Here is a 21,947-nt window from a genome sequence, read left to right on the forward strand (position 1 = left end):
CCACCCAACCAAATTTTGATGTACGCTCAAAAAGAACTTGTTTTAAGTGTTTATAACAGTAAACCACACAGCTGCACACCGGCCAACATAGAGGGAGGTGATACGCAGTCATTGTTTAAGTATGAAGATAACATTGCTCTCTTTAAAGGATCCTGTAAGACATCCATCATGTTGTACTCACCTGTGTGGATTATGGCAAACAAGCAGAAATCCATATATTGAATTTATTTCAACAAATATATATGTATATATGTATATTGTCAACAAGTCTACCCTTTTCACTTTTGTCCATCACAACATTAAAGAGACAGAAGACAGCAGTAGTTACGTTATGAATGGTCTATTTAATACAATTCACAGTTTTAAATTTCACAATTATTTTCATTACAAAATTCAAAAGAACAAAGCCTGAAGCTCTACGGCTGCCATTTGTACATTTTGGACATTGCATCAGCGCGCAGAGCAGACGATTTCTCTGTGTCTCCCCTGATAACACTGTGAATCCAGGGTAAGTACGAGGAAATCTTCATATAGACTCCGTACTTGTATCTACTGCAGGGTTTGTCATAGGAAAGGATCCCTGCAGCGTAAATGGCCCCAGTTTCTGTGTCATTGACAGCCAGAGCGCCCCCTGCATCCCCAAAACAAACATTTTCCCCAAAGTTAGTAGCCGCTGTGCAGAACATGTTGTCGTCTACATCTGGAGTGAAAGATACACTTCCATATTCTGCTTTACAGTGAGAATGATCAGCTAGCGGCAGTTTGAGGTATTTCAGTGACCTAGCAGGGGTGAGGTGGATCCCCCAGCCCCAGCCGGTGATGACCCCTGACCCTCCCACGGTGTTGTTCAGGTCATGTCCTCTCTCCGGCAGGGGGATGGGGGTCACTTTATCGCTCATAACCACAGGCTCCTTCAGCTGGATCAAAGCCAGGTCGTTGTCCCAGTCAGAGTGATTCTGGAAGCCTGGATGGAGAACAACCTGCCGGAGAGGAAGGTAAGTGTTTCGGTTATTTATCTGGCATCTGTTTTTTCACTAAGAAAGCCAAAGATTCTTAGTATTATAATCATATAGATGTTTTTTCATCCAAATGTGTTGTGTCATACATGTATATCATAAAGCTTTGGGATTTTACAGGCTTAAAGACAGTAAGAATGATTAGTGAAAAGTCAATAAGTTAAAGTCTGTCTCTAACCCTGATATAGAATCTTTTTACCCACCTTCTCTACTGCGACCTCTTTAGAGGCACCAGCTTCTTCCCGTTCTGAGATTCCCACGTACACTTTGGGGATTATGGGATCTTTTCCCTGAATGTCCTCTCGACTCTTCCTGACAAACAGGTTCCTGCCAGCCGTCAAAACCCATCGATCAGAGATGAGAGCACCACCTGCATAGCCTCCGTCGAGCACGCTGTCAGCAAGGTACACCATGACCTGCCAGGGGACATGAGGGGCCAGAGTTCCCCCAACCATTCGCCTGGAACGGAGTGATGCCAATCTGGAGGCTGGAAAATGAATCATTCATTTATTTTTTCATTCTTTTTACTTGTTTTATTTTCTGTTTCAAACCTTTTGATACCTTATAGCTGGTTAAAATCTTGTCTTTCTGGAAATCAATTCCCAGACTGGTAGATAATGGTGTCCCACAAGGATCAATATTAGTGCCCCTACTATATACTCACAGAAATATTATTCATTTTCCACAACAGATATTATAGCCTAGGATTTCCTTCACTATTTCCTTCAGATATTAAAGCATGTTGTGTATTGCTTCGATGCGTGTGTCTAGTGTGGGTGAGTATCCATGAAAACTACTTCATAAGATCAAAGTAGTGGCAAGATCTTAAGTACAAGGATGACATTATTCAGAAAACTGTTCACGATCTTTAATTATCATTAATGACAAGGTTCATGGATCATTAATGATTATCTGTGACCTGATCAATGTGTATTCAACACACTGGACAATGACTTACACGTACAATAAAATGAATGAGACTAATGCACTACATAGATTGCGTGAACAGAAAATGGATTCAGTGCTTCTGTTACTTTATGTTTTCCCATTATGTTTATCTTTATACTGAAAAATATATTCCTCCTGTTATCAACAAATCATTTTTCAACGTGCCTCCAGTCAGATAAGTCATATCTCTCACCGGACTCTGATTTATTGGTTTATCTCTCTTTTTTAGGGTTGTCAGATTCTGTAAGTTCAGAACCAAATGAAGATCAGTATCTGAAATGAGCTGTAATAGCCCAGACCTCAGATTGTGCAGGACAGCCATGTCATTCCATGCAGGAGTTATCTTTCTGAACAGCAACTGTCTAGAAGGTATTAGTGTTAAGCAGCAGCGGACATCAGAGCGATGGAGCCTGTGGTCACTTGGCTCCACTTGAACGTGTCCTGAAGTGAAAGGCTGCTGTTTGGATGGATAAATGTGGGGATATATTCTATGTACATGCATTCTGTTAGAGTTTGAAAGATGGGTTTTTTGTAAATGATACGATAATCTTCCGTCGAGTATGACGGGTGTAGTTACCAAAGTTGTTTCAAAATTAATCTTAACAAATTAAAAAATACAGTATAATGAGAGTGGGCTGTTCTGAGACAATGTGCTCTGTATACACATCGACCGTTTTTTGGGTGTACACAATTATTGAATGGGTTGTGACGAAATTTTGTAAACACATTTGCCCAGAGGACAATTTGTAAAAACTCCTTTCCCATCTCACACAGCGCCATCAACAGGCCAAACTTTTAATTTCTTCATTTATAGCTGTACATCTGCCTGTCTGATGATCTCAGGCAGCCAAACTCGTTATCCTCTTTTAAATCTGATATTTTAATTTTTTTACTTAACAATTTATTAGTTTGTTGAATGATTTTATCTTGTTTATTTACTTTTACTGTATTTCTTTTTTAACTTTTGAAGCATGCTAAATAGATGAACCAATTATGACAAAATAGCTTCAAAATAAATGACAGCTCTTCACTTGCTTACCCATAAAGTACGGATAAAAATTAGGCTAATGTAAACCAGCTATACATCAGAATGCTGGCATCGTCAATTTGACTATGTTGGAATGCTGATATTAGCATATAACTCTCATTATCTACGCCTATATGCTAAACCTCCGGTGTAACAATGGCTGTAGGTTTGTACTTGTCATGCTCTGCTGGTCAAATTGAGTTACCTACCAACAATTGTTCTATCGTCTATATTTATCATATTCATGCAGTATTGATGCAAAAACTATGAAATGGCTTTAAATGAAGACACAGTGTTTATCAGAGCAGGCATGTGTGTGTGTGTTTGTGCAAATGTTGGTGTGTGTTACCTGACAACGAGCGTTCAATCCTTTCCTCAGCATGAGACACGTCTGCCAGAGAGGCCAGTGCAGCCAGGAGGAGCACAGTCAGAGAAAACCTTCAGACAACGACAGATACATGATGAACAAACGATAAATCTTTCTGTATCATTTCGAACAACAGGTCCACTACTGGAGTAAAATTCTTTAGTTGAATATTCAGACACTAATTTACATTATCTCACCAAACATCACTGGGTAACTCATTAGAAACTTAAAGTCAGTGACAGTGGAATTAAAAAAAATAAGGGTTAGAATAAATTAACTTACCACATTTTGTTGTTAATACTCCTCTTTTTCATGCAGTGACTGGTTTTAATCTCTGCTCTTGAGTGTGTTGTGCATTTTGGAGCTGGGAGTGTTTATAAAGGCTCAGAGCCCTGAAAATTTCCCAAGATTTCCCCAAATGTCCCAGGACAGAAATATTGATTCCCGGATTTTGAAATAAAACGGTTGTGAAATCTCTTATGTCCACAGTCTGGATTTAGGACACAGGACATTTATCTGTGAATAAAATCTGTAGCAGTAAAAATACGACAGCAAATCATTTGACAGATTTGTAGTTATTGATTTCAACTTTGGTTTGACCAAATGGTGTAAACGTTTTCTGTCATTATTTACAAAAGGTAAGCAATGCTGACTGATTTTTATCAGTCCAAGATTATAACACAATGATATTGCAACACAATGTGCAGTTCAATTTGTTTTTACAGTAAAAAAAAACCACATGCGACCCCTTTCGATTTCTCTGCAGGGAACACAAACACAATATTTCATCAAATTCCTGGCAGTCAATAGTTAACTGCCGTCAGACGTGTGCTCAAGGGAGGAAAGTCCAGCATTACTGCTTTGGTTATTTACAAGAGGTCACAGTGAGGCTCCAAAGGTTTGTGACTAAGTTGAGATTTTGTATTTCAGTTTGCTGCCTTGACATTTAATTATATTGCTTTGCATTATTTGAAAATGCTGCTTGTCGAACACAATAATGTCACATCAACAGTCATCAAAGACAATGTGTTACATACAACATACAGTATGATAGTTTGCTAAAACTACAGCCTCTGCTTTCATAAAACTTGTTTTTGGTTTTGATTTAGCATTTCATTTAATCTTTTCAATTTTTCTGCTGGTTTTCAGTATTAAAGTAAGTGAACATATTGGCTCCAGCTCCCCCCATGACCCTCAAAGGATAAGTATATACCGAGGTAGTTTATATCTCCATCTTGTTGAGATGACATTCCCAGAAGTTGAAGTTGATCTGATGAAAGCCCTACGACAAGTTCATCAAAGTAAAAATGTGGAAAATGGCCAAAATGGCCACTAAAGTCAAAATGGTGGGCTTCCTGTTTGGTCTAGCATATCTATCCAAGAGACTTTTTTGTTTGTCATGAAAAGACACATGGCCCTATCAATTTTTGTAGATGTCGGCCAATCGTAGTGCCGGGGCTGCACTTTAGGGGGCGCTAGTCAGTTATTTTGCCACGCCCATTCCTTAAAACCATATGAATATCTTCGGGGGGGCTGTTGATACACACATGTAGTTTGAGGGAGACTGAAGTATGAACACTGAAGTTACAGCAATTTCGTGTTTCACGGCGAGTTGATTAACTTTGACGCCACACCACTATTATGGTGTTTGACGAAAAGTCACAGTAATCTTATGCCTTCATTAACAATGTCTTGAGACCCTTTTGCCACAGTTTGATATGGTTGCAGTAAGTGGATGAGGAGGAATACATCCAAGTGGAAGACATGCAAAAAACAAGACATTTCCTGTTGCCACCATGTACCTGTAACGTAACGTAACGTAACGTAACGTAACGTAACGTAACGTAACGTGACGTTTAGTTACTTTTAGTTAACTACTTTTAGTTACTTTTGTACTTTTAGTTACTTTTTAGTTACTTTTGTACCTTTAGTTACTTTTTAGTTACTTTTGTACTTTTAGTTACTTTTTAGTTACTTTTGTACTTTAAGTTACTTTTTATGTCACTTCCTTTAGCCAGCAGGTGGCGCTGTGATTTTAAGTAATGATTTCTGTGTAGATGTCATCAGGCCGGGACTCTTGTCTTACATGTCTAGTTTGGACTTGATTGGACCAAATATGTCCGAGATACAGAACCTCGTGTTTTGATGGCGTGTAATCAAACTTTGACGCCACGGTCACACCGTGTGACGAAAAATCGATCTTTGAGTTCGTTTTTATCTCCATCTTGTTTAAATGACACTCATCTCAATTTGAAGTTGATCTGATGAAAGCCCTGGGACAAGTTCGTCAAAGTCAAAATGGCGGGCTTCCTGTTTGGTCTAGCATATCTATCCAAGAGACTTATTTGTTTGTTATGAAAAGACACATGTCCCTATCGATTTTTGTAGATGTCGGCCAATCGTAGTGCCGGGGCTGCCCTTTAGGGGGCGCTAGTCAGTTATTTTGCCACGCCCATTCCTCAAAACCATCTGAATGTCTGCAGGGGAGGGGGCTGTTGCTACACAAATGTATTTTGAGGGAGGTTGAACCTCGAACACCGAAGTTATAGCAATTTCGTGTGTCACGGCGAGTTGATGAACTTTGACGCCACGCCACTATTATGGCGTTTGACGAAAAGTCACAGTAATCTTATGCCTACATTATCAATGTCTTGAGACCCGTTTGATACAGTTTGACATGGCTGCGGGCAGTGGGTGAGGAGGAATACCTCCAAGTATAAGACGTTCCAAAAACAAGACATTTCGTGTTGCCACCAGGGGCCGCTGTGATTTTAAGTCATGAGTTCTGTGTAGATGTCATCAGGCTGGGACTTTTGTCTTACATGTCTAGTTTGGACTCGATTGGACCATGTGTGTCCAAGATACAGAACCTCGTGTTTTGATGGCGTGTAATCAAACTTTGACGCCACGCCACGGTCACACCATGTGAAGAAAAATCGATCTTTGAGGTAGTTTTCATCTCCATCTTGTTGTGATGACACGCATCTCCATATGAAGTTGATCTGATGAAAGCCCTGGGACAAGTACATCAAAGTAAAAATGTGGAAAATGGCCAATATGAGCACTAAAGTAAAAATGGCCAGCTTCCTGTTGCTTTTTTCCAATTGCACCTCAGACCTTTTTTGTTTGTCTGGTCATGATACACCTGGGCTACGATTTTTGTGAAGATCGGTGAAAGCTAACTGAGGGGCTTTTCCTTAGATGGCGCTGTTGAGGCATTTTTCCACGCCCATTTCAAATTACTCCAGAATACAATTACTTTTTGGGGTTTTGAATTCCCTGCAAACTTTGGTAACAATTTGAGCATGTCTAGGCCCTGAAAAAGCCCCAAAAGGGAAATACAAATCCTTCGAAATACAATAGGGCCTCCCACCGGAGGTGCTCGGGCCCTAATAAGGATGGATGGATGGATGGAGGGATAGATGGATGAATGGATGGAAGGAAGGATGGGTGGCTGGGTGGGTGGATGTATGGATGGGGTAAGTGAACATGGTCTTAATCAAACATAAAATGCAAACAAAATCAACAAAGTGCCATATGTGGCAGGTAAAAATAGCAAAATAGACAAATTAACAAGAAATATGGTGCGTTTATTTTCACCTATGTGCACAGAGAGTAAGTTTAAATGTTTGCAGATTGTATGTAAATATTTGAACAGTATGTACATGAGTACTGACACGTAAAGCCTGATTTTCACATGCACGCCGTCTGTAGAACATGGTCCCACGTCTAACAAGCCCGTAGAGAGAGATTTCAGATTCATATCTTTGACTTCAAAGTTCGTTTCATTGTTGAAGGAGATTGATCACAAGTTCTCGCGAGCCCCGAGAAATGATTTCCTGAGGGTAATCAGTTCAAGCATGTAATTGGACATGAAAATTCTGAAACCAAACACTGATTTCACATGAAGTCATTTCATGCTGGCTGTGTTACTAAAGCTTTACTCTGTAAGCTGTATTAAGTGACCTGGGGGCGAGTGCAATCTTAACTGGATCAGACACAGAAGCTGTTTATTTAAGAAGCCCCTCTCTTCTCTCTGTCAGCACTTTAACCTCATCCACGTCGCCATAACACACAGTCAAAACAATCATGTTTACGTGCAGATTATATCATGAACACATATTTTTAGAGCACACTAAACAGTTACTAAAAAAAATACTAAAAATAGAATAACTTAAGCCCAAGTGAAGGCAATGTCAGTCAGTTGATTGGTCCACTATAATGTCTCATCCAGACACAAGCAACTGTGCATGCAATGGATTTAACACAAAAAAGAAGACTGACACGAGACATAAGGAATCACAGGAAATCTCTCATGTTCCTCTCAGTCCTGCAAAATTAAACTGTACTTTTTGTTTTGTGATGATAGCAAACGTTTGTATGCTAAAACTAAAATGGTGAACATGGGAAGCGTTATAGTGTAATCAATATAAATCAGTAAGTTAATTAAGTTAGCGACGACATTGTCAGCTTGTTAGCATGCAGAGTTAATAGCGCACCTGCTCCTTTGACTGCACCCTCACATCCTATATGCTTGTGTTAATGGAGTATTTAAACATCCCCTCAGGCATGTATTGGAAATACAGACTATACTTTGAATAATAATTTGTGACTTTATGATACTGCTGGATTTTTTTTTCCTGTTAAAGGTTTGGACATTATTTTATTGCATCTGGATTTTAAATTTTAATCAATTTTATCCTCCCTTAAATATGAGTATGTTTTTTTTATCCAATTTTGTTCACTTGTATTTTTTCTATTTATTGTAATTTATAAAATAGCTTTAAAAAAATCCCAATGTAATTGTTCTTAATCTTAAATCCATTCTCAGTGCATGTGCAATGCAAACTTCACATCACACCTGTGTAAGTTGCTGATTGGCCCAGGATCGGCGTCCACTTGTGATGTCACAATATCCTGCTCAAAGACCTGCGATTTTATTTGAGAAGAAAACTTTCCCTCCAGTTGATGCAAGTGAAAAGAGTCTTCCAGTGCCGAGTGCACGGACGTCATTCTACACAATGAAGCTTGATGATTCAATACAATGACCAAAACTCATTTTTAATTAGAGGGGGGAAGTAAATAAAGCTTTAAAGTCCCCCCACCCCCCGCAGAAAGGATTTCATAGAAAATGAACTCCTGTTCACACGATAAATGACACAGCGACTGTCACTTTGAGAGCGGATTGGTTCAAGTTGCTGCCTGTGCTGTGTTGTATTATTCATAGCGTGACTTGTAATCTTCTACCAAAGATTATGTTGTGGCAGCAGGTCTGAGAGATGTTGAACTGACTGTGCTGGAGCATTGCACATCCAGTCACTCAGGCTACTGGGATCCTACATGTAATCAACCAGAAGCCAGGTTGTACCGGTGCAGTACTGTGTGGACTAGAAGTCTCAGAGAGGTCTCAGCCGTTTGTCTTATATTTATTGATTTGGCAGGTTCACAAACCCTTTGAGGATCAGGCTACATAATGCTGCTCCGCGTGTTGCTGTTTACTCCTCAGCTCTGACCTCCATATTTTTTCAGTATTTATTTATGAGATGTGAGCTTTGATTTCCGTTTTATTTTCAATGCATTTGTTGTTCAGTGACTATTCAACCCGGCTCAGGGAGATAGGGTCATGGCAAGAGCAAATTAGCAATGTGTCCTGCAACGTGTTGACCAGCTTTTCCAATCCGATTCAAGGGCAGGGGTCTCACTTGAGTGCTATGGTCTCTGCTACCTGGGGCAACAAAGAGAATGGAATATGACCCGTGTGCCAGCCAAGGTCAAAGCCGTGCGCACAAGCCAAGGCCATCGGCGGGAAAAACTCAAACGCCCCAAGAGAGGATGGATGCATTATCCCCCCACTCATACTGTAAAAGAGTCACCTCTCATTAGTTCCATGTATCTGTATCTCTCTCGGGCTCTTTTTTCCATTGTTGTCTCTTTCATTCATTCTGCATCTCTGTTACAACACACAGAGCAGGAGCGAGAAGGATGTCAGAAGTTTGGAAACTTGCAAGTGTGAACGATGAAGAAAAGAAAATGGTCCTTATACAAGGTTGAAGGTTTACGTCCCTTGTGTAAAGAGTTAAATTAAAAATAATGAAGCGTGAACTGAATGCAAGAGTTCACAAAGAATACATAAGGCCTGAGAGATGCTTGGAGGGTTGAAGAACAAGGGGGGAATAAAATGAGTGGGAGGCGAAACGTGGGAGGAAAGGATGAGAGAGGAGAGTAAAACGCTGCCGCAGACTTTACCTTGAAGCTCTAGGGGAAGTGCGTGTGCATGCGATAAGGACTGCAAGCCATGCAGAGGGTGACGGGAGGAGAGGAGGGGGGGCAGTGGGGTATGGAGGTGGAATGTCGAAAGAATGAGAGAGAGAAAGAGAGAGAGAGAGAGAGAGAAAAGCGGAGGAGGGAGAGAGGAGGGAGAGAGGGGGGAGAGAGGGGGGAGGCTGAATCACAGGGACAGAGAGTTGGAGCGGGTGAGAGGCTCTGTGCTGAATGTGTGCTCCAGCAGAATGAATGATGAGACGACTACAGCTCCACTTTCTGCTTCTCTGGAGGATTTTAAACGGATTTTACACCCACTTTAACACTGGATTGTTTTATCAACCTGTCTATGCACAACTGCACTGTGGTCCATGACGGTGGAAATGCAGGTAAGATCATCCATCTGATTCTCTTTTTAAATGTTTGGTTTGTGTAGTATATGTGATATATCATTGAGTGTTGATTGAAAATGGATGAGTCATGTGAATTTGCCTCTAAGTGATTATGAATTATTATGGATATTTAGTTTGATGAGAATACTTTTTTCCTATGGAATAATATGACTTTCCAAGTAGTGGGATTTCAAAAAGTGGAAAAGTAGCTGTTTATTCAGCTTCGTGTTTGGAGTAAAAATGTTTCTATGTTATAGTTTTAAGTTTGTCTAACTCATTTTTGATGCACTTAAAATTTTAAGTGTTTCTAACAAAGAGAAGCAAAATAATCATTGATACTGATAATGTTGAGTCCTTCGTCCATACAACATTATGACCCTGATTTTGAAATCTCCATTTGACCGTTAAAATTCTTATTTCCACGTCTAAAATCACTTAAATACACTTAAATCAATATAAAAAGAATGAGCCCGAGGATTCCTGGTCTGAGTCTGATCATTGAGTCATGCAGCGGCTGGCTAAGTAAACTGAGGTGGGTGTGATGACCATTAGCAGCATGCAATTTACACACTGGAGACACCATATACACACACACTCATACACTCATGGCCACACATTAGGTTTCAACAATCACTTCAACAGCAATCTGTTCAGATTACAGCTCACAGCTATGGAATTATTCTGTGCATATAGTGCATCAGTTAAATAATTATTGGATATTTGTACATAGGCACAAGAGAAAAAGACAAAAGACAATTGTAGAGCAAGGGGAGTTCACACTTTTGTTTTAATAAATTAGACTTACTCAGTAGTTTTAATGAGGAACAGTTGAATTACTAATAATAAGATAAGTACAGTGAGGTAACGGACATGGAACTCAAGGGAAATTGTTTATTTTACATGTATGATATATTTAAATATTTGTAGACTTGAATACTTAATTTTACTTAATGATTTTTTTGTACATTATTGTTGTTGCTGGAGAACAACACATTAGGCCTCACTTTGAAAGAAGGGTGTGTCTGTATATATAGCTTTGTCTATAAAGGAGATTACAGTTTTTCACAAATTTTTTGCTGTAATTATTATGTAGCTACAGTGTTTTTGGACTGTATAATACATTGGTCCTTGTTCACCCCTTTTAATTTATACTATGGAAGTGCTAAAATGTATATTAGATAACATGCAGCACATATTGACACCTTTTCATGTCATATAGTGAGAGGACATATATATATATATATATATATAGTACCCTGACTATTCAATATGTAGTGGGTAATTTAAAAAAAGTACTTATAGACCAATTTATTTTTAAGTTTCCACAAAATTCTAATTTGTTATGTGCTTGTTTCCGATACTTCTTTTCTTGCACTTAAAGATATTTACATACAAACTATTAACAGAATAACTGATAGGATGTGATCAAATTTTAAACACATTTTAAAATATTGAAAATATTATTTTTTGTAATATATGTTTTGAAGTAGAAAGAGTTTTTACAGGAATTGCTGCTGGGTTCAAAATTCCCATGAATGCTATAATTGCTGTCGTGAAATTACGTTTTGAAAATAGAAAATCTAGAGTGAGGTGTAATGTAAAATGAGAATATTGGTGTGAAGCATAATTGTAGCAAAAACTCATGTTGCTAAGGAACAAGAAAATGTGTAAGCGTGACGCTAAAACAGGAAAGGATAAAATAACCAGAACCAGATAGTAACACTACGTGCTTGTATCTGCGTTTGTGTGAGTATGTTGCTCGTGCACTTTTCTGACAACCACAAGGGAAACGAACACAGACAGAATGACAAGTTAAGATGTGAAAAGGAAGTGGTCTTTCCGCTCGTGTGCTGTGGACGTCGGCCTCAGGCGGCTCAGAGCCAGCCTGTCCATTATTACTGCACATGACCCCTCTGCGCGTTGGGCGATCTGGCCTGAGAGCCATGACCAAGCCCCCAGACTCTGCCTACATATGTCCGACCTGTCACTCAGGGACACAGCGCTGTCAGAGAAAATTCATTGCATGCATGAACAACAACCTCAAGTGCAGCTATTCCAGCACAAGTGTCTCCAGAGAGAGACAAAGGGTAGGCGTTATTAAAGGACCCCCAGGGTTGGATTTATTTGTGCACATGTGGTCAAATATAGTGAATTACCAGTTGTTCAAGTAACTCATTGCACTGCAACTCAGTTGAATTCAATGTTCATGAACAGGAAGAAACCTCTAGCAGAGCCCAGAGCACTCAATGTGGGCGGACATCTGCCTCCATTGATTGGGGTAAGAAAGACCTGCATGGCTACAAAGTGTATGACTCTAAAGATGTCAATGCAAGGCCTACTCGTAAATTGGTCCATTTGCCTTAAGACAGAAATTTATTAAGTGGCCAATTCATCCTAGTTCGACTACTTGGATGGATTGACATGAAATTTAGCGCCTATATCCACAGTCCCACGTAGATGAATCAAACTTACTTGAGGATTCCCTAACTATTCTTCTTGCGCCACCATGAGGTTGACACCTGCAGTTTTAATGAACAATATCTTGACAACCATGGATTGCCTTGAAATTGAAATTCCAGGTTCATAAAGGATTCATTCTAATGACTCGTCCTCTGGCATCACCATCAGGTCACAGGTTTGACTTATTGAAAAGAAGTGGTACTCGGGTATTGACAATGATTCAGGTATTCAGAATACCTCAACATCATGAACGCGGTGGTGCGTCTGGTTTTCAATCATCCTTAAAGGAAACATGTCACTCTGCTGTTCATTGACCTTCACTGGACATGCATGGTCGTTCCAATCAAACTCAAGTTTCTAATGCTTCCTAACACAGAGATTATTGAACCCATGAACTCGATCATACAGGTGTATCTTCCATCTCTGCCACTGGGTTCCTCTAAACTGGATTGTGAATCCCAGATGGTGGAACAAGCTTCCCTCTCTGTCTCCAAGAACCGCTTGAAGAGTCTTCTCCTCAGAGAGCGCCTCCTCTCCTAACACCACTAACACTCTACCTGCACTTACTGCACAGTTCTTTACCACATCTCTTTGCACTTTGTCCCTTAGAACAGATTTAGCACTTATTCAGAAGTCTCCTCCAACGTACTGCACTGGGGCTTGACTGTTGTTGATCACATGTAAGTCAGTACCAGCCAGCCGCATATATCAGAGTAAGTCCATGTCAGAATACAGCAGCAGAGTGTTTGCAAAATTCAACAGGCGTAGATGTAAAACTGAAAAAAACTAAAACTAAAATAATACAAATATCTCTGGATTAAAAGGAGGTGCAACACAATTTTTATGAAAAATTTCTGGCTGATTGATAACTATTGGATGGATTGCCATAACATTTTTTAGCGCCATTCATTTGCCAGATGAATTGTAAAAACTAGACCCCCTGACTTTTGATTGATATTACATTTACATTAACATTTAACAGCAGTTTCAGACTCATTCCCCTTTAACATTACATGAATCACCTTGATTGTTTTTTTTTCACACTGTAAAATACAGCTGCTAAATCTACACTGTTGAGGCAGGTCTGCAGTATTTGACTAAAGCACCCTGTTAAAATTCAGATATAGGAGCTAGTTGAAGGAGATGTTGGAATGGCATCGCTCTACCAGCAGTGAACTGTGTGTGTGTGTGTGTGTGTGTGTGTGTGTGTGTGTGTGTGTGTGTGTGTGTGTGTGTGTGTGTGTGTGTGTGTGTGTGTGTGTGTGTGTGCGCGCGCACGTGCACTGTCTTTGCTGTCAGCTGTTTGTCTCACTATCCCTGAGGTCTTGCCACAGGGAACACTTCCGCTTGTCATCTTTAGTCAAGGTAAAGGCAAAAAGCTCCTTAATGAGGTTCAACCCAAAAAATTGTTTCGTTTGTTTCAACTCCAGTGTCATCAGATAAATTATGAGTAAAGGGATGGATTTGTTAAGACATTATTTAATGACATTATATTTGCCCAAAGCTGTTGGAAAAAAACAAGCATGTGTATAATTCACGATTTATCTTTGGATGTATCATTTACGCTGCACGTTTTAATTATCCTCATGATGAATCTGTTTAAATGATTTATAGATCAAAACAATCAAAGGATTTACAAGGTTCTTTGGTTTGTCAGTTTTAACATGTTACTGTCACTGATATGAAGTGAATACCAAGGTGCAATGAGAAGCATAACTTTAACAAACATACAACTTGTACCTGGAAAACCAGCAATACATTAATTTACAATTCACCTGAATATTAAAAGTGTTAAAGGAAGGACTCTCAACTAGACTGGTTAAGGTTAAGCTCAGTACTTTTGGACCCCAGTGGAATTGAAAGGTCTCTGGTAGCATTTGAGAAAAGCCAAGCATGAGACCAAAAAGCTACCTGCTCAGGACCAACAACAGATAAAAAAGAATCCAATTCCAATTTTGGAAATGTCATCAACATGCCCACTTGCTTGCAGTTAATCCTCTGGGCAATATCCTGCTGTTTTCTCACACGGACTAATTCAGACATTCCCCAGGCATAAAAAAAGGAGAAGTAATATTAAATAATTTTGTGATAATAATTGTGCAACTATGACGCAATACAGCAAACACTAACAACATGCAAGGGTTAATTCCTGGGAAGTCTCATGTGCATACTCTTAAGTATGCTTGAGTGGCATGCTCTAAAAAGATATTGTACACAGATGTCTCTGTGAGTGCCTATTGGACAACAAGGCACTCACAGAGTCTCACATAATTTGACGCAGTCCTTTAAGAAAGCTGGTATGATGGCAGAGTAAATACCAAGACAACAGTATAGAATGGTGTAGAGGCTGCAAACAATGGCATCAATCCCGCGATCAGATAGCCATTCGATAGTCTCTCCGCCTGAGCCATTTTCCCACCTGAGGCAGAAACATGACTATCTGAGATTCACACTGTGTGCTGATAGGAGTGAGGAAGCAGGATGCTGGTGCCAGAGAGCGCAAATGGGTTCAGTACTTTAAATCAAAGGTCAATAATCAGTTGATCAGATTCAAAATGTTCAGTCACTAAAGCATGAAAACTGGGAACTGAATATTTTGATAGGCCCTAGATCATGATTTTTTTTATATATACCTTACGCTTTTGTAAAAAAAAACTCACCTGCTAATATTACTTTCTGTACATAAAATGTTTTACTATCAGCATATTTGAATTTAATTTGTGGAAGGATCATTAATTCAAAATCAAAGTTAGACCAGTGTGTAGTGGCATCCGGTGGTGAGGTTGCAGTTTGCACCTAATTGAATGCTCCTCACCACTCGCTTTAAGAATCTACAGTGGCCTTCAGGTAACGTAAAGCAACAAAAAGGTCCTATACTGCAGCCAGCCACCAGGGGGCAATCAAGATGTTTTGGCTTTACTTTCGGGAGTTGTCATGTCAATGTCTGTGGTTCCCTAAGTCAATATAAATGGCTCATGAAAACAATAATTCTAAGTTTCAGGTAATTATAGCTAATGAAAACATTATTATGAATCAGACACAGTGGTCCTTTAAACAAGCAGGAGGTTTTTCTCTCTTGTTTGTCAAGTTCTCATTATTCGGAGGCTAATTCACTGCTGGTACCAGATGTTTCCAAGCTTGTGACGTTTCTTCGATTGTGTTTCAAAGCCATGGCGAGAACATGGGTTTGACTTTGGTTTTGCTCTGGTCTGAATATGTCCATTCCTGTTACCCTTTGTTTTGTTGGACGTGTGCACCTTCCTGCTCTCCAGCCCAGTGAGCAGCATAAATGATTGAAGGACCTGCGTATTTGGTTGTCAGCTGAGAGGGACATTTAGTACTGAACCTAGAGTTTCTGCATGGGTACTGACAGCATCGAGGTGCTCCCAACAGTGTTAGAGTACAGAGAGACATCATGTAACCACAACACACATGTAAAAAAAAATCACTGTCCACACTCGCTTTCTACTCCAGGTGGAGGTCAATAACTACAACACATATTTTTCTTCATTTTAAAAATGGTGCAAACTGTAGTGTTTTCAAGTCTGCACATATTGAGTCTTCAACAACCTCCAAGCCATCATTGAATTATGGGCTTCATATATGATAAGATATTACAAAGAAAACAATCACAAAAAAAATAAAAATAATTTTCTAAACAATCATCTATGTGCAGCCGTGAAATTTATATATAGCAACATTTTAAACAGCAACTAGGTTTATAGACCTATGCACAGAAATAAATATATTCATGATTGTGGCTTCAGGAAAAGATGTCCTAAAGACCACTGTTTAAATTCTTTCTAATACATATTGATATATTGATATATTGTCAGATTTACACACTACCCATTGAATTTGTATAAGACCCACATTGTTCAGTGTTATCAACGATAATTATATATGACAAAACAGTATTTCGAAAATGTGCAAATCGTTTTTGGATGGTAAATGTGCCGTTAAAGTGGAAGATAAGAACATTTTGTCTCGTTTTAGCGCTGAACACTTGAGATATTAGATTTGTTTTGTATGTGAAGTGCGTTATCACAGTTTTTTATAACATTAATGATAGCGGAAATCAAGATTTTGACTTGACTTGACTGCATAATGAGAGTGGATATTCTGTTGTCTGTGCTTCACACAGTTGTGACTGAGCTTTACTTTATGATACAAGTTGACTTGCAGGGCTGGAGGAAGTACTCAAATGTTTTACTTAAGTAAAAGTACAGATAAACAGACAAAAATATACTCAAGTAAAAGTAAAAGAATCACGTTCACTTTTCTACTTGAGTAAAAGAGTAAAAAGTAAATATTTACAGAGTCGCCAATGTTAAGGTCTGCCACATCAAAACCTGTGCCATCTGCATGTCTTGTTTGATACAAGAATTATACAGAATGTCATATTTATAATTAATGCTGCAGATGATGCTACTGAAAACACTTAATATTAATTCATATCTGAGTCTGGTCAGGGGCCTTCATCACTCTTTTGATGATTCTTTACTAGTGATGATGCGGCTGCAGACATGCTTTGATGTTGAGGACAGTGTTTTCCTCATGTGATTTAAATGTGTTCATTCAACAGGACAGTTCCTCAGCACAGGACATGGTCTCCTGAGCAGCCCGACCACGGACACATCCAAGGGATAAACCAGTCAGTGTATCCTGGGCCATGACTGCTCTGCTTCACAACGTCAGCGGCCCAGGGAGCACAGCGGTTCTGCTGCCGATCACAGACGGACCATTCAACCTGACAGCAGCGGCTCAGGCAGGACCCGGGTCAGGCCAATCACTGGCTCCTCTCTGTACCCTCTGTTGCTGTGGGTTTCTCAACCGTACCTTGGCAGTGGTGTTCATGGTCAGCCTGGCGTTTGCCATCGTGGTTGGAAATGTGGTCACGCTTACTGTCTTTGTGCAAACAAGGCAGTCGAGAACACCACAGGGATACTTGAAAGGTAAATATTGTAAAACATATTGCTAACCATTTTTTCATGTGGTTTTTGTACATGTCGGCCATTCGTGGTGCCGGGGCTGCCCTTTATTTTTCATAATGCTCTTTGAGACTTTTTTGTGCGTCTGAACATGATACACCTGTGTATCAATTTTTCGTGAAGATCGGTCAAAGTGAACTCAGGGGCTGTGTATAGGTGGCGCTGTTGAGCCATTTTGCCACGCCCATTTCAAATTACTCCAGAATACGTAAATTTCTCCGACTTTTGAATTTCCTGCAAACTTTGGCGATGATTTGAGCATGTTAAAGCCCTCAAAAAGCCAATTCATTTGGCAGAGAATAATAATAAGAAGAATCCTTACAATTTCAATAGGGCCTCCCACCGTCGGTGCTCGGGCCCTAACTAGAATAACTGGAGGCGAATCGAGAAGAAAACAGCCTGAATACATCCCCTGACTTCTTCTTCTTCTTCTTCTTCTTCTTCTTCTTCTTCTTCTTCTTCTTCTCTCTTCTTCTTCTTCTTCTTCTTCTCATTGTGTCTTCTCTCTCTACAGTGTCTTTGGCCATAGCAGACATGATGGTCGGTGTCCTCGTCGTCCCTTTCTCCGTCTACACTGAAATCTCTCTAATGGTGACGAGCTCTCTTCCCATTTGGTACCAGGGTAGTTCCACTTCCCCGGCCTCCTCCTCCCTCGGCGGAATAGTGAGCCCCTGGCAGCCCTGCATGCTGATTGGCCCTGTGTTTGCTGGATGCACTTTTGTCTCCATTAGCACCATCTTCCTCATGACGTTGGAGCGAAGCGTGGCCATCTTGTGGCCGCTCCAGAAGGACGCCTTGGTGACTCGGAGGCGGACTCTGCTCCTCATCCTGCTCTCTTGGGGGGCGAGTTTCCTGCTGGCTCTCGCGCCGCTAATCTTCAGCAGTAACTTCATTCTGGAGTACAATGAGTGCAGTCGTATGTGTAACTACACACCTCTATTGCTTGGAGGCCAGCTGCCACCCGATGCCAACATTTTGCTGCTGTTCCCAACGTTTGACTTCACGCTGCTTGGTGGCACGTTAGTGGTTAATATTTTGTCTTTCACAAGCATTCAACGGTACTCCCGAAAACGCAAACTGCTCTCAGAGGGAAGTCTGAGTGATGGAGGGGGTGGAGGAGCAGGAGGCGGTGTAGGAGGCTGCCCTCACAGGCCTTCTTTCTCGGACATTAAAGCTGCCAAGACGATTGGCATACTGACCTTTGCCTTCACAGCATCCTTCTCTCCCATCGCAGTGTTTGTGCTCGGGAACGTGGTGGGATACACCTGGTGTAACTTTTCCTTTGTTGCCTTCTGGATCCTGACAGGAAACAGCTGCTGCAACGTGATCATCTACAGTGTCAGGGACCACCGCTTCAGGAAGGGTGTGACACTACTCTTTAAGCGAGACCACTCCCCCCCACATGGCGATAAATCTTGAGAGATACATTCATCGGCAACAGGTTTACTGTTTTGTGGATGTTTTCCAGTAAGTTTGACTTTAAGGGAATAGGTTGACATTTTGAGGAATGTGCATATTCACTATCTTGGCAAGAAAAAGAAGAAACCGCTCTCTCTGTTTGTACGGTAAATATGAAGCTGGAGTTTGTGGCTCGGTCACATAGATTGTATGTAATGATGGATGACGCGTCTTCACTTCTAGAAATGAAGTCAAAATAACCCAGATATGAACGACGGCATCTTGCAGATTTGGAACGAAAGTCTATGCAGTAGTAATTGGGGGATGGAACCTCTGTAGCAAGGTCCCTTCAATACATGTGCTTGATTCTATTAGCAGTCAGCCTCAGCTGTCAATCATTATGTTTCACCTTGTCTTGATTTAATTAAATAAGTATTTATTTAATATATGACATACCAGTGTGATGATAATTACCTAAAATGACAGAAACCATCTCTGAGAAAAAAATATTGATTTAACATGTTCTTTGAGTTTTTAGTTTGATCCATGTCCCAACCACTAACATGGAATAGGCGGGATTTACTACCTACACTTCAGCCAGCCACCAGGGGGTGATCAAGATGCTTTGGCTTCACTTTGGGGGAGCTGTCATGTCCATCTTTATATATTCTCTATGCTCTGCTCTGTCTAAAGATAACAAAATCCTCCTTCAACCAGCTTGCTAAGCTATGCTAAGCTTACCTATGCTAAGCTAACCTTATTAACTGTACATCCGTGAGAGTCATCTCAGTCTTCTTGTTTATCTCTTGGCCAGAAATTGAAATGAGCGTATAATCAAAATAAGTAATTTAAACATGAAAGTATTGCAAAACCTTGTGTCTAAAAACTGTAAATAGAAGGCAGATTTTTTTAATTTTGACCTCCATCCACATTTATCTCTGCTCAAAGAAACCAGTACTGTATCTATGCACGTCATGATGAAACAGCTTTCAGGATCTGACCAAACACACATACTGTAGATCTAAAGGGAAAGAGACACTTTCTGAATAAACTGCAGGTATTTGTAACAACTCTACTGCCGTAACAATCTACATCCTGTCCTCATCGTCCTGCCTCCGTCTGGAATCAAACCTCTGTCCTGAAGATTTACGAATGACAATGCTTTTCAATAACTTCAGGATTAAACCCACAGTCTCTCCAGAAGGTGCACTGACAACCACAATAACCGTAATGGTTCATTCAAGGGTTTTGTCAACTCGAGGTGTTATTTATGTGTTTAGAAATCTTGCTACAGTCTCCTGCTATGTTTCGGTTTTGTGGTGTCACATACACTATTGAGCATCTACGTTCAATCTTTTGTGATATCAATCTGCCTCAATCAGAGATGCACTTTATCAGTTACCACGTGAGCCATTTGCATTGTGCCATGTGTCAGACAAGATTCATTTTGTACAAGTTTTATTTGAGGTATTTTATATTATCGCTTATTTCTTAGTAAACGTTAATGAAAGAGATTGATCTGTTTATTTATTCAATCAGTAATGATGACTAAATGAATGGGATGCCAAACATAGAGATTTAGTCTGAAAAGCATAACGATTAAAGCAGACCCTCATGCTCTGCCAGCCTCTGTCTTTTCAGGGTATAATGTATTTGTAACATGAAATGATCTCATCTGTGTTTCAGCTATAAGTCTTGTGTACTGTTTGGAAATCTGTATTGTACAATTTGACAATATAATGATTAAATGCATGAGGCCGAGGGGCATTTCACATTGTTTAATAGGTATATTTCTATTCATGATTAAAATGTTTGCATTTCAAGAATTCCTGTGATAATTGACAGGCCTTTGATGTGGTAATGATTCAGCAACTGCATCAACGAAAAGGGAAAAGTTCTGTTGTCTTGCCATTGCTTGCTCAAACTTGTTTTTGTTTTGTTTTTGTTTTTGTTTTTGTTTTGTGAACATACAAATTGTATTGCTATAGTTCTATCGACATGATAAAAAAAAAAGTGTCCTGTTTACCATAAAGTGCCCATTAAAGGAACATTTTGACATTTTAGAAAATGTGCTTATTTGCTGAGAATTCGATGAAGAGATTGATATTATGTCACATTTGCCCTTTAAAGATTGGGTTGGTAATCCTGGAAAAGTTAGATAGAGCAGGCTAAACTTTGACCCTCTTGCCGAAGCCATGCCCATATGAACGTGCACTGCCTGACAACTGCTCGAAGCTGACTTTTAACTCACTGGCTAACCTCTGGCCATCTTCCCTGCTTCAGTGGAGTATGTCTCTAACCCTACCTTTAAGTATGAGGCTCCAGCCAATAGGCAACTGGCTTAATTTAGCATTAACACTGCGAATAAGGGGGGGGAAATATCCCTACAAACTAAAAGTGCAATGCAAAATCCTCGTTCAACCAACTTACAGCCTTTGTGCTAAGCTATACCTTAGTAAGGTTGGTTAACATAGCTGAAGTGGTGGATGCAAACAGCTTCATGATTGCATCCACCACCTCAGCAATAATATGAATAAGCACATTTCCTCCAACCTGTCATATTATTCCCTAAAAAACAACTGACTGACAATCCAGTGCATGTTCATTGTAGCATTTTGTAATATTAAGGGTGCTGTGATATAATATATGTTGATCAACAACAAACATCAGGGAATTTAATGGTCAACAAAAAAAGAAAATATGTTAATATGTCATGTGTGAACTTCACAGAATGAATGAATATCTTACATGTACAAACTTGCAGCGTTTTCCCACCGAAAACGGTCACAGTCATCGAAATCCTCAGCATCCTAATCATCGTTGGTGAATAATTGATTCTCCCTGTGCTGATATCGAATCACTGTACAGAGTTGTATCAGTTGTGCATAATTCATGAGTGGCGATTGCATCAGATTTGGTAATAATAAATGTGTTTGGGAACATTTCATTTGTGAGTTTTAATGGGCTTCAGTTTGACAGTTAAGCACTCAGCTCACTGCTGTAATATGCACAGACTCAGCAGGTGCAGAAGCTGCTCCCAGGGGAAAAAGGAAACACCTCAGCTTTTCTCAGTTTACTCCGGAGTAT

The 21,947-nt window shown here is 39.9% G+C and overlaps 2 protein-coding genes across 2 annotated transcripts; one reads left to right on the plus strand and one right to left on the minus strand.

The window, feature by feature from the left end:
* Positions 1–324: 324 nt before the first annotated feature.
* On the minus strand, positions 325–3,729 carry LOC118109696 (haptoglobin). The gene is made up of 4 exons (XM_035157017.2): positions 3,641–3,729; positions 3,341–3,429; positions 1,220–1,503; positions 325–980 (listed from the first exon to the last, which is right to left on the minus strand). The coding sequence occupies exons 1-4, from the start codon at positions 3,670–3,672 to the stop codon at positions 417–419; spliced, it is 969 nt and encodes a 322-aa protein (XP_035012908.1). The 5' UTR covers positions 3,673–3,729; the 3' UTR covers positions 325–416.
* A 6,093-nt stretch (positions 3,730–9,822) lies between these two features.
* LOC118110436 (beta-2 adrenergic receptor) lies at positions 9,823–21,805 on the plus strand. Its single transcript, XM_035158169.2, has 3 exons — positions 9,823–10,008; positions 17,057–17,426; positions 17,977–21,805. The coding sequence occupies exons 2-3, from the start codon at positions 17,144–17,146 to the stop codon at positions 18,879–18,881; spliced, it is 1,188 nt and encodes a 395-aa protein (XP_035014060.2). The 5' UTR covers positions 9,823–10,008; positions 17,057–17,143; the 3' UTR covers positions 18,882–21,805.
* The last annotated feature ends 142 nt before the right edge of the window (positions 21,806–21,947 follow it).

Source organism: Hippoglossus stenolepis, chromosome 1 (genome assembly GCF_022539355.2).
Source record: "Hippoglossus stenolepis isolate QCI-W04-F060 chromosome 1, HSTE1.2, whole genome shotgun sequence".
Classification (NCBI taxonomy): Eukaryota; Metazoa; Chordata; class Actinopteri; order Pleuronectiformes; family Pleuronectidae; genus Hippoglossus; species Hippoglossus stenolepis.

Excerpts from the sequence above, each read along its gene's own strand:
- LOC118110436 (XM_035158169.2), top strand. The coding sequence starts at position 17,144 with ATGACTGCTCTGCTTCACAACGTCAGCGGCCCAGGGAGCACAGCGGTT. Across the intron at positions 17,427-17,976 it reads ACCACAGGGATACTTGAAAG|TGTCTTTGGCCATAGCAGAC; the intron begins GTAAATATTGTA and ends CTCTCTCTACAG.
- LOC118109696 (XM_035157017.2), bottom strand. The coding sequence starts at position 3,672 with ATGAAAAAGAGGAGTATTAACAACAAAATGTG. Across the intron at positions 3,430-3,640 it reads AGTATTAACAACAAAATGTG|GTTTTCTCTGACTGTGCTCC; the intron begins GTAAGTTAATTT and ends CGTTGTCTGAAG. Across the intron at positions 1,504-3,340 it reads GATTGAACGCTCGTTGTCAG|CCTCCAGATTGGCATCACTC; the intron begins GTAACACACACC and ends TTCATTTTCCAG.